Source organism: Berghia stephanieae, chromosome 7, assembly GCF_034508935.2.
Source record: "Berghia stephanieae isolate SIO BIC M18660-M18661 chromosome 7, UCSD_Bste_1.3, whole genome shotgun sequence".
NCBI lineage: Eukaryota > Metazoa > Mollusca > Gastropoda > Nudibranchia > Aeolidiidae > Berghia > Berghia stephanieae.
In genome coordinates, this window is record NC_088366.1 from 44,449,541 (window position 1) to 44,462,040 (window position 12,500).

The 12,500-nt window shown below is 35.5% G+C and overlaps 1 protein-coding gene across 2 annotated transcripts in view; it reads right to left on the minus strand.

Annotated features, from left to right (window-relative positions):
• LOC144977333 (uncharacterized) overlaps window positions 1-12,500 on the minus strand; it is a 252,281-nt gene that overhangs the window by 409 nt on the left and 239,372 nt on the right. Inside the window, exons 10-15 of one of the 2 annotated variants that reach the window (XM_078922418.1) lie at window positions 12,222-12,348; window positions 7,930-10,412; window positions 3,784-3,921; window positions 2,889-2,990; window positions 2,399-2,499; window positions 1-435 (exon numbers count right to left, since the gene is read on the minus strand). The exon at window positions 1-435 is cut by the window's left edge and continues 409 nt beyond it. In XM_078922418.1, coding sequence (XP_078778544.1) covers window positions 1-435; window positions 2,399-2,499; window positions 2,889-2,990; window positions 3,784-3,921; window positions 7,930-10,412; window positions 12,222-12,348 — 3,386 coding nt within the window. Of the gene's footprint in view, window positions 436-2,398; window positions 2,500-2,888; window positions 2,991-3,783; window positions 3,922-7,686; window positions 10,413-12,221; window positions 12,349-12,500 lie in introns of both variants that reach the window. The other variant, XM_078922417.1, reaches the window with a different exon arrangement.

The window sequence follows — 12,500 nt, forward strand, 5'->3', positions numbered from 1 at the left end:
GCTCGAATTATTTCCATGATCATTCCTTTACAGTCACAACAGATAGCCATTAGTTGACCTTTGTTGACGGAAGTTGACCTGCTGAGAGATGTAGTTGTAGTGGCCGCTGTGCCAGTGACTCCGCTCTGTGGAGTGTTTTGGAATTTTTGGCCTGGGACGAGAACAGACTGAGATCTTTGGAGGGGTTTAGGGGTTTGAATTGTTGTTGTTGTTGAACTAGAAGAGGAGTCATTTAATTTGAAACTATTCCGATTTGCTGTTTGGTCCTGACTATCACAATTAGAATTGTCTTTTTGTCTCAATGATGATGATGATGATGATGAAAGAGATGATGGTGATGATGCAGTAGCTGGCAGAGGATGCTTCAAAGCAGCAGGTGTTGCTTGAAGCTTCCGTGCAGTGTTAGGAGTTGCTGGGTTGATATTTGGCACTTTTCTACAGGGCGGAATGAAACAAACGAATAGAATAGTATTAATAATAACAACAACAACAAGAGCATGGCCATACATTACAATATTGTTACCTTATAATATTTTTGATGACAAATATTAACCAAAAAAAGGCACATGGCGCATTCTTAATTTTTAATGACAACAAAGCAAAATTTCTCTCTGAAAAGCAAATGAATCACAGTTTAGATTCTGTGCTCCAAAATGACCTTTATGGTACTTGATTACTGAAAACTTAAACTAATCTATATATATATATTGGGTGGTCACAAAATAACTTGACGCTGTTTATTCTTTTCTTTTGTAAAAAGTTATAAAGATATCTTTGAAAGATTTTCACTGCTATTATAACTATTCTTTATTAATAAAAATAATTAAATGAGTGGTTTAAAAAAAAATATACAATTTTGTAACACCACCTAAATATTTCGATATCGGCGAAAAAGATGACGCTAATTATTGTGGTATTTCCGTGTTATAATTCTTTAAAGAAGATACTTGTTGTGATGCCTGAGAAACTTCTGTGCATAATATCATACGAAAAGAACTAAATTCTAAAGCAGGGTAAGAACATCAAGATGGCCTACCAGTGTGTTGAATAAACAAAAACATAACAGCAAGGAAGCTACTCGATAGGTTTTCTACAGATGATGTTAAATTGATTGTTTCCATGATGAAAAGGATTTTATGTTAGAAGTGCATAAAAACAGTCATAACGATATAGTGTATGGGCAGAAATAAAATCACAAATACCAATCGACAGGCTATATCCTGAACAAAATCGTTTTTAAAATAAAATAATGGCTTCAGCTGATATTTCAAGGAATTGCAAAACCCAAATACACTTCATGGACATAACAAAGACTGATAATTGTATAAAACTATTGTAAGAAAATCTTTTGTTAACACCTTTATCCAGGAAGGAATTTCATTTTCCAACAAGATTGTGCTACATCCCATATGAGCAAAAGAAACAAGCTTTTCTTCAGAGTAAGAATATTTATTTCATAGAAAAAGACAACTGGCCGCCTCAACCACCCGGCCTGAATCCATGGATTTCGCAATTTGAAATTCTTTGACCGAGAAGGTTTATAGTGGACAAAGATCTGCATTCACTGAAGAAACCTTGAGAGAGAAAATTATTTTATTCGAGGAGGAAGAAACTATTGAGGAAATTCGATAGTGCATTTCAAGTTGGAAAAAGAGATTACGTTGCGTTATTAAAGAGGATGGCGATGCTATTGATCACTTAAATTGCTAATTTTGTAATCGTTGGACCAAAATAGGAATGTGAGTGTGCTATACAGATGATTTCTTACATGATGAGGAGAATCATACTGAAAATAATGTTTAAGGAAACATAATTAATGTTTGCTAAAATTGGCAACAAAAGTTAAGATTATCGCCATTTTACTCTCTTTAATGTTGCATCCTTTTTTCTCTGATATAGTATTTTTGAACACAGTTTTGAAAAATCACTGTATCTTTTTGTTTCTCAATTCATATTCAATTTTGACATTCAATGGATAAAGATTTGTTTTATTTGTGTTTTGAATTTGAAAGAAATCCAATGAAGAGTATTCAAGATACAAGCTGACAAATCAAACAGCGGCCCATTCTTTGTGACCACCTGATATTTATCTATTTATCGTTATTGTTAATTGTTATCATCATCATCATCATTCTTATTCTTCTTCTTCTTATTATTATTATTATTATCATCATCATGAACATCATAATAACAAGAACAATAAAAGTCAAAATAGGTGTCAGATGAGATGACTAGCAATATCATTTTCAAAAACTATCTTCAATGACGCTAAGGTCATTAGTCAGATTAAAATATAAATCATCCAGAAATCAGAACAACTAAACCTTATTCAAATACCCACATCTACAATCATGCCTGTGGGAAATTTTTATCTACAAATTTGCATGAAAATTCTCACCTGACAAAATTGTGTATAAACTCCAAAACATCTTGACTGAGGGGGGTGGGACTAAGGGTGTATACAGGGATGTTACGAAAGTGATCACTGGGCACATTCATCTGGGGAGAATCCATCACAAAGATTTTTTTTTTTAATAACCAAACAGTGTAAAATCATGTTATGGATTTAACCAGAACTTTGGATATTTCAAACACATTTACTAAGTCTACACATTTCAGCTAAATATTTACAGTGTGAAAGACTTGCGAACTATCCAAAGAGTGGCAAGCAAAAGTAAAAGCACATGTTTAATGCCCTTCTCAACACTTTTAGCTCATTCAAACTGCGGCATCTCCTTTTAAAAATCTGTGATAAAGAGTGAACCTAATGAAACTGAGTTATTAAAACTCAAAAAATGGTAGAAAAAATTCCAGGGTCTTCACAGGGAGTACTGCTCCATCGCTCGCCAAATTCCAAATGGTTTAAAAGACAATTCAACAGTCCTTACCTTTCGCAGACATTTGGAACAAACGGTCCTCTTGCAGAATTTACACTTGGTACCCCACTCACCAAACAGAGAAAAACGGGTGGTTTTACATGTAAAACACAGCTGGGGACAAAAGGGTACAAAAGAAAATTGTTATTAGACTGTTTAAGTACACAAAAATGTGACACAAAAGGGCCTAATTTTACCCTGTTTAGGCAAGCTTCAATTTTATACTTAACCTTACTTGTTTGTTTTTACTAATTAACTTCATAATGAAAACAAATTACATTTGCTGCTAAAAACCAATAAAATATGACTTTTTTTATGGCTTAAAATCAGCCAACTACATTGTCAAGTTCTTAAAGAAATATCAGATGTAGATCCAGCGGTCTTGCGATCTCTCCATTATGTGTTCAGTATTGTAAATAATATTGACATAATGGATGTAAAGGATTCAACTAAAGTATCTATTATAAAAACAGCATAAAACATAACCAAATACATAACAGGGGAAATTTCTGGCTCGAAACCCTTCTTCAACAAGATAAAACCAATTAAAACGATACTTTAACTCTTTCGGCGCCATTGGCTGCACTGTGCGGCCGGTCTTGAAAGGCAAAAATAATAAAGTAATCCAATCCTACTTTCTACAAAAGGACTATAAATTGATCCAGTGGTATCATTTCTTTCATCAGAACATTCAATTGGCCCTTGGTTGAATTTTAATTGAGATTTTGTGCCGAATTCGTATGTCGCTTTGTCTTAGCTTGTCATTCTCTTGCTGCCTCAATCAGATGTCAGCCATTTTGTGACGGACATGCAAATATAAGCTCAGCGCTCAAAGAGTTATAACTATACTTTAAAAATAAGTAAATAAACAGCTTCAAGTAGCTAAGTATTAGATTAATGTGTCTACCTTGCTTTTGGAAACCATTTGGTATAGGTCAGGGTGTGATATGAGAGATTCCAGCTCTGCTTTGGTCAAGACTGACCGGATGTGCGTCACTTCTTCTAGAGTCAATGTCAGACATTCCACTGGATTCTCCCAACGTTTCTGCAATACAAGAAATAGAATGAAAAATGAAAAAAAAAAATACTTTTAATAAATAAATGTACATAATTGTTATCAAGAAAAGTTTCAACAATTTTAAACAAAAGGCTTTTTCCAAACTAAAAACAAGCTTTTTAAAATTTGACAGGCTGGGTTTGTTTTTATCCTTAACTTGGCACTAAGACTTATAAAAGAAACTTAGCCCTTATTTTTCGTTTTACAGTGCAGCTCTGCGGTGATGCATGGGTTATATTTGTCTTATCTTGAGATAAACAAGAAAGAAATGCTTCCCCTGGTAGTGAAAAAAAAAGAATTTTATTAATCTGTTTTTCATTTATCTATTCTTAAATCATGATTTAAAAGTCCTAATAAAAGAAACAATCATGATTTCAGAGAGATTGAGTCTAGTAATTAGAAGTATAAAAGTGGGCATTTTGGCTTGGCAGTTTGCTTGTAATAAAATTATATGGGATGAGTCTTGATTGTTGGAATGAGGGAGCAAATTCTGTGACATAAATCACATCTATCATCATTTTATTTATCTCAATAGCTGGTAGTATGGAACAAAAAATTCCATTTCATACTAATGATACTTGATATAATAAATCACAATTATCCTTTGAATTCATTGCATTGTATATTATTATTATTATTATTATCATTATTATTATTATTATCCAGCTTAGATCATCCATTAGTGAATGGAATTAAGTCATTATGACAGAGTGTAATTGTAATGCCTGCTCCACACCTGCAGTTAAAATACTGGTTTTACTAGTGGCGGCCAAGCCGCTGGCAAAATGGCAGGTGGAAATGACAGATTGGCCAACGTCAATTCAACATTTGATATTATAATACTGGATTTTTTTGGGGCTTGCTACCAGGAGGTGACCTGCCTTACTTGATCTTTTTAAAAAAAACCAGAATGAAAATCTCATCAGTTTCACAAATATCACTCCAATCTCAAAAATAAATAAATATACTTTAGAACTCAGCGTGTCGAAATTAACTAAGTCTATGCTTACTCTGCTCAATCCTAGAGATTTTTGCTACTTTTCAAAATTGGAAAAAAAATTAATTAAAATGAGCAAGTGAATAGATAGTTTAATTTAATTACCATTGACAGGTAAAAACGAAAAACATTAGCTTTGATACTACGCCTATAATTTGTCTCAGAAAATTGTAATAAATAGGCATGGGGTATAAGTAACCAGTGCAAAACTACGGATAAAGTCGGTGTTAGGGTTGAGTGAGTTAATGCTCATTTAAGACCGACCTGTAATTCACCAACCAACAACCTTATCATTACACTTTGTGTCACAATTTCAGCACGAGTTGGTGTAATCTTTTACTTTCTGAATCTGAATGTAACTCGCTACTTTGATATCACATGGGAAGAAATTCCAAAATGCTACACATTTTCAGTATGCTATTCATGTCTGTGGCCCATGTCTTCATTAGTGTCCCACAGTGTCAGTCTGGTATTATCTCACAATATGATTTAGATGATAATATTTGACTTCAAATTCAAAATGGGAATTGACAGGCTTTTTTGTTTTAACGTTTAAAATATTAAACTCCACACATTCCTCAGTGGAGGTATTTTGTAGTAACTTGTACATCTTAAACTTCAACTTTAACTTAAGCATCAGACTCACCCTGAGACAATGCCGTATTGAGACGATGGGTCACATTATATATATATATATATGATATACATATACTAAAAGTATTAACCTTAAAAACCTTAATCAATAATGCAACGAAAGATACGAAGGGAATTGGATTTTTCAAAAATGCAAAAGTAATGATGGAACTGCAATTCATGAAAAAACAAACAAACAAATAACAAAAAAAAACCCCAAAAAACAAACAAACAAATTAAAGAACAAACAAAAAATAAAAAAAGACAGAACAAAAAACAAAAGCAAAACAGATTTAAGCAACAGTATTATTATATAACATTTCAAGCAATTTCTTAACATTAGGGCTTTAGTTCTCTTTCTTTTCTTTTCTTGTTTTTGTTTTTTTGTTGTTGTTGTTGATGAACTAAAAAAAATGATTACATGCTTCATGCCATTTTGCATGCAGTTAATGCAGTCAAGCCTACTTACATCCAATTCTAGGAAGACACGAACACTTGTTTCAAAAGTATGATGACACAGGTCATGTGCCCCCTTCTTAGTTACAATGTACTCAAGTTAAACATATTAATATTTACATCTCTCTTCTCATCAGTTTATTTTTATTATATATGCAAAAAATTAAAATGTGCTATTCATTATTTAGAATATACCCAGAAAGCTACTATAAAGAAACGGGGGTCCTAATAATAGTAATAATAATAATAATATAATAATAATAATAATAATAATAATAATAATAATAATAATGATAATAATAATAATGATAATAATGATAATAATAATAATAAGACTAAAATAATAATAAATAATAATAATAATAATAATAATAATATAATAATAATAATAATAATAATAATAATAATAATAATAATAATAATAATAATAATAATAATAAGTAGTAGTACGCTTTTATAATGGGCATCGTTTTTCCCCTTTAGGCAGAATGAGGACTTTCCTCTCAATGGAATATCCATTCCATTTGCAATATTATAATTTGATAATCAAGTTTACCATCAAAAGTCTATCGTCACTTTAGGGGTTGGAAAGTTGCAAACGTTTGTTTCAGTACTGAACAAAAATGAATATAACAGTTTTGAAAAAGAACAAAATACCAAACACGGAGCATCTCGGCTTCTATTTGTTTACACTTGAGTTACTTGTGGACAGCCATGCTAAATGTTTCTCTGCCATCTTCCTAGATTTTATGTAATGTATTTATATCTTCATTGTTTTTGGTTATTGGCTGAAGAAAGGTTTTGAGCCCGGAATGTTCAGTGTTTGACATTATGTTCTTTTTAAAAGCTGTTATCTTCATTTTTGTTCATTAATTTTTACAGTCCGTCGCTTCTTGCAGCTTGATAACACTTTGACTTGAGTTGTTACGGGTAAATTCCAAAATAAATTTTGCCACTTTAACATGAAACAAAGAATAAAGTTTTTGAGAGATGGTTCATGGCTTTTTTTTCTCCCTATTGAACACTATAGTTTGGAGTCATAATACATCATGCCATTATAATAAAAGGACAGAAGCAATACAATTATATTGGATTACCACAATCTTGGCATCACAACTTTCTTGACATAATCAGTAACTTATGATTTTTAATTTCTCACACAAAAAGATATTCATTGACAATCTATCTGTAATATATTTGTGTGGCCATGTGATCTTGCGGCATGAGTCTTGCCTTCGGGCCAGAAGGTCCAGGGTATGAGTCCCATTCTGAGATGTGCATAGTTGAGTCCTTGCAAAAGGCTCTTTAACAATAATAATAATTATCTTTATTGTGTAGGAATGGTACTTTGTTCAGATTGTCTCACTGTATTCAAGTGTAAAACGAGTACCTGGCCATTAACAGCATTCTCTCTGTCAGAAAAAAAAAAATTGTTAACATTACCTTACAGGCGCTGTTCATGTCTCATCCTACATGTTAAGTGTTGCTGTTGGTTAGAGACCCCTTGTAAAGCACCATGAGCACATTTAGTGGATAATGCACTAATATATAGTTCAATGGACCCTATATAACTGATAATGATTGCTAACTAATCTAATTGGAAATCTACTAAATGAGATGCCAAGATCAATTTCTAATAAAGAGCTCAATGTCATTGTGTTTCTTACCGGCATAACATTGAGAGTAGTGGTGTTTGCATCACTGGAGGTGTTTGGTGGCAAAGTGTTAGCAAGTTTGGTTGATGTGACAGTCATGCTAGCATTGCCTTTATCAACGGGACCAGTGGTAGTAGTGTGGGTAGTATCAATGCCAACTGGAGGGTTATTTTTAGTATCATAAACATTGGAGGTAAAACATGAGCTGCTGCTGTCACCAGCACGGCTGTGACCTTGACCACCTCCATCACTTACATATTCCAAGTCAGACTCGGATAAATCATTGTAGTCTGAAGGGATGGAACTGTCATCATAGTAGTCACTGTTGCTATCTTTATCAGCTGAGCCACTTCCACTGATCAAACCACCGCCTTCCTCAAGTTGCCGCCATCTAGAAAGCCTGGCTTCTTCTGTCGCCATATGTTGCTGTAAAGCCTCTGGGGACTCGTAGAGAAGACGTCGACCAGATGTTGAGATTCGGCTTTTCTGGTGATGGATCGGGTGGTTTGGGTTCTGGCTTAGTTTGAAAAAGGACTGGTTTTGGTGTTGCTGTTGTTGTGGCTGACATTTTCCATCCTCCTGCTGTTGATGATGATTGTGTTTTTGATGATGATGGTGGTGATCATGGCTTGTTTTGTTGCCAATGTTACTCATCCTTTGGGTTATTGCTGTTTCTGAAGGTGCAGATTGCTGACTTTCATGGTGTAAATTCTTTTTCTGCTCTGACTGATATTGCTGTTTGAGTTGCTGATATCGGGAAGAGAAAGATTTGGACCCTCCCTCCTCTTCATTCTTACCAAACACTTTTCCTCTTATGTCAAAAGCACCAGATGATGGCGATCTCAAAACTGGTGCTGTTTTTCTGGTTCTGTTCTCTATGTCGTCATTTTGGAGCATCCTCCATCTTGAGATTCTTTCAATATCCTCTTGTGACTTTGTCTTGCTCAATTCAGTAACGGTTTGTCTCTGGCCTCGTTCACCTAGAGACAATCTCCTACTGGTTATGGGGTTAACTGTTTCTCTAACAGATTTATTTTCACCATTGTTTCCTTTGTCAGACGTATGGATTGCTGTGCTCAATCCTTCTCTCCATCTTGCTGACACAGAATTGTTCTCAGTTGATGTTGCTGTTGTATACCGGCTGACTCCACTGTCTAATGATAATCTTCTAGAGGGCATAGAGGACGAATCCGTGGACCTATCTGAAGAATTCTCTTGGGACTGACGAGGTTGAATAGTATGTGATGATGGAGGTGATTTTCGAGGTGATAATGGTGATGACTGTTCATTCAAGGCTCCTTGCTGTCTTCTTATTCGTCTCTCCTCCAGAACATTAGGATGTCGCCATCTGGACTGTACTGGTGAAGTTGGAGAAGTTGGTGAAGAGACCTGGCGATGCGGCGTTGGTTCAATGACCACATGGCTTTGCTGTAGTTTTCTTGGTGCCGGTGTCGGTTGTTGTTTGTTGTAGGCCGGCGACTGGCTTGAGACAGTAGAGTCTAAAGAAGGAATGATTGGCTTATCTCCTCTTGTTAATTGAGATGGGATAGGTGGAGGGGATGTAGGGGTATTGGGGACGGATGATGATGGTGAAGATGTGGATGGCGAGGTTGGGGACGATGTTGCTTTTGGAACAGCTGCAACGAAAATGGATGCTGTAGAAAGATGCTTTGTTCTCGTTGATGGGGAGGGGGGATTTTTTCTGTTTTTGGATGTAAAATTTGATGATGATGACGATAATGAGGATGATGATGGTAATGATGAAGATGATATTGGAGCATGCTTATTATCATTATTGTTTTCAAGCTTTGCAGGCATGCTTGATGCAGTGAAAGAAGATGATGGAGTTGATGATGATGTTAAATGAGATGAAGAGGAAGTGGGAGGAACATGCGAAGATGAAGATAAAGATGTTGAAGACAATTTTGAAGCGGATGAATGCATGCTACTCTTGGGAGTTGCAAATGTATCTTTATTGTTTGTTTCCGCCGTTTCACTTTGCATGCTGCTATGAGAGGCTTTTGATGCTGAACGAGAAAAAGACGAAGAAAGAGGCTGTTGCTGTTGATGCTGTTGTCGAGCAATTTCAGAATTCAAGATTTGAGATTGAAGGGTGGCAGAGGGGAGAGAGGAAGATCTAGATAAGCGACTTCCCATTCCAGAGATAATGCTACTCATGCCAGTCCCGACTCCAGCGCGAACCCGAGCTTTGATAGGTGGGGATGGGTTAGGGGGTGGGGCTTGCTCCGAGCTCCAAGAACGGCGCACCAGCGGAGACTGTCTTTGAGAGCCCGGAGACCCGTCAGTTCCACTTCCCCCAGAGTCTTCCATTTCAGGAATGGCGCATAGCCCAGTGGGTAATGAAGTTAGAGACCTCCGATGTTCCATCGATGATCTCCGTTTGAGGCCACTTCCCTGGGGATGGCGGAGGGTTACTACCAAAGAAGGGTTTTGAATATCATGGTCGGAGTAAGAGGTCTTTTGGAAAGAAGGGTGGTGGAGCTGATGCTGCTGCTGTTGTTGGGTGTAGCTCGGGTTCGGCCGGAGTCCAGAATGCAACGATGCCAAGCTGTGACTCTCCTTGATCGGAGAGGGCTCGTCCTCCTCCTCTGCCAAGGGAGGTAACTCCTGTGCTACCTTTCCATCCATCGGAGACTCGCACACCATAATGGTGTGTCGGCGCTGGAGTTTGGAAGGTCTTTGCTGAACCCCACTGAGGTCTTGAGTTTGAGCCATGGCTGAGAAAAGAAAATTTGTTGTTTTTAAAAGAAATAAATTGATAAGAGAGCTAAACAATCAATGTTTTCTTGTATCCTTTAATAATTTTGATCAACTTTCTTAATTTTATCGTCTCCAAAACAAAAACAAAAAAAAGTACTATTAAGAATGGAGACAAGCTTTGAAGTCCATAGACAAAAAGTGCAGCTATGTGGTCTGACACTCGCCCTCAGATCGGAAGGTCCAGGGTTCAATTCCCAATCTGAGCAACATATAGTTAAGTCCTTGGAAAAGATTGTTTACTCACAGGTGTAAAATGAGTGCCTGGCCATTAACCCTCTCCTTACCAACCATAGGAAAATCGTCACATTCGTTACAATACAACCAACATTTTTCTCACTCTGATTTCTTTTGTACATCACAACATTGAAGGAAAAATGTTTATTATAGTTATAAAAGAGCTCGTTTTGCCGAAACCAAATTATGAACATCACGAACTTGATGCCTTTAAGTGAAAAGGAAATCTATTTTTTTGTGATAGTTTTGGAAAATTTCCTGAAAATGGCCGGTAATGAGAGTTGACAGTGTTATCTCTGTCAGAAAAAATTATTATCGTTTAACACGCGTCATGTCTCTTCCTACGTATTTATGTGTTTCTGTTGGCTAGGGACCCCTTGTAAACTGCTTTGAGCATGTTTAGAGGATATTGCGCTATATAAATGCTTTAAAAGTTGTCCTTCAAAGCCGTTGGACCCATGGAGCAGAGTTTGTCCCATTTTTTATAGCATGGAACGGACAATAGCAATTGTTTGCTACCCTTTGGGTAGGAGACTAGTCTATCGCAAAGTTCTTTCCATCAGATCTAATAGACCCAGCTACCCAACCACTACTGGCTGGACAGGGGGGGTCCCTTTGCATCTTTGCTTTAGCTCTAGTTTCAATGTTAACGACATCAAAAATCCTACTTCAAACAGATGAATTAAGACAGAAGACGTACTACATCTGACACTTCTAATCAGTCAATAAAATCACTTCTAAATAAGTCTCAGTCAATAAAATCACTTCTAAATAAGTCTCAGTCAATAAAATCACTTCTAAATAAGTCTCAGTCAATAAAATCACTTCTAAATAAGTCTCAGTCAATAAAATCACTTCTAAATAAGTCTCAGTCAATAAAATCACTTCTAAATAAGTCTCAGTCAATAAAATCACTTCTAAATAAGTCTCAGTCAAAATAAAATCACTTCTTAATAAGTCTCAGTCAATAAAATCACTTCTAAATAAGTCTCAGTCAATAAAATCACTTCTAAATAAGTCTAAGTCAATAAAATCACTTCTAAATAAGTCTCAGTCAATAAAATCACTTCTAAATAAGTCTCAGTCAATAAAATCACTTCTAAATAAGTCTCAGTCAATAAAATCACTTCTAAATAAGTCTCAGTCAATAAAATCACTTCTAAATAAGTCTCAGTCAATAAAATCACTTCTAAATAAGTCTCAGTCAATAAAATCACTTCTAAACAAGTCTCAGCTTTAAGAATTGTTGAAAGCTGATGGCCTTTCTACTACATCCATAATGTTTAATATGAACATTTTTTTAGTCTGATATGTTTTAACAAAAAAAAAAAACACAAAAAATAAGATGTAAAAAATTGTCACAAAAAAAAATAAAATAAAAATAATAATAAAAACAAGAAATTAAACGGAAACAAAAAAAAAAACAAAACAAAAAAACAACACCAAAACAAAACAAAAAAACACCAAAAAAAAATAAAAAAATAATAAAATAAAATTGTCAGTGGAAGGCGTCGAGTTACTTGATGACATACCCGCTCTCCTCCAAGCTATTGGGTCAGGTGCGTGTGCACCCTTCTGAGGGGAGGGAGTGGAGGCGGCTGATGATGAGGACAGTGACGGTGTGGACATGTCTAGAGTCTCCTCCTCTTCGGATGATTCCTGTTGAAAACAAATGATGATGATATGATGATGATGATGATGATGATATGATGATGATGATGACGATGATGGTAGTGGTGGTTGTGATGATGATGATGGTGATAGTGGTGGTGGTTGTAATAATGATGTCATGATGATGACAATGATGATGA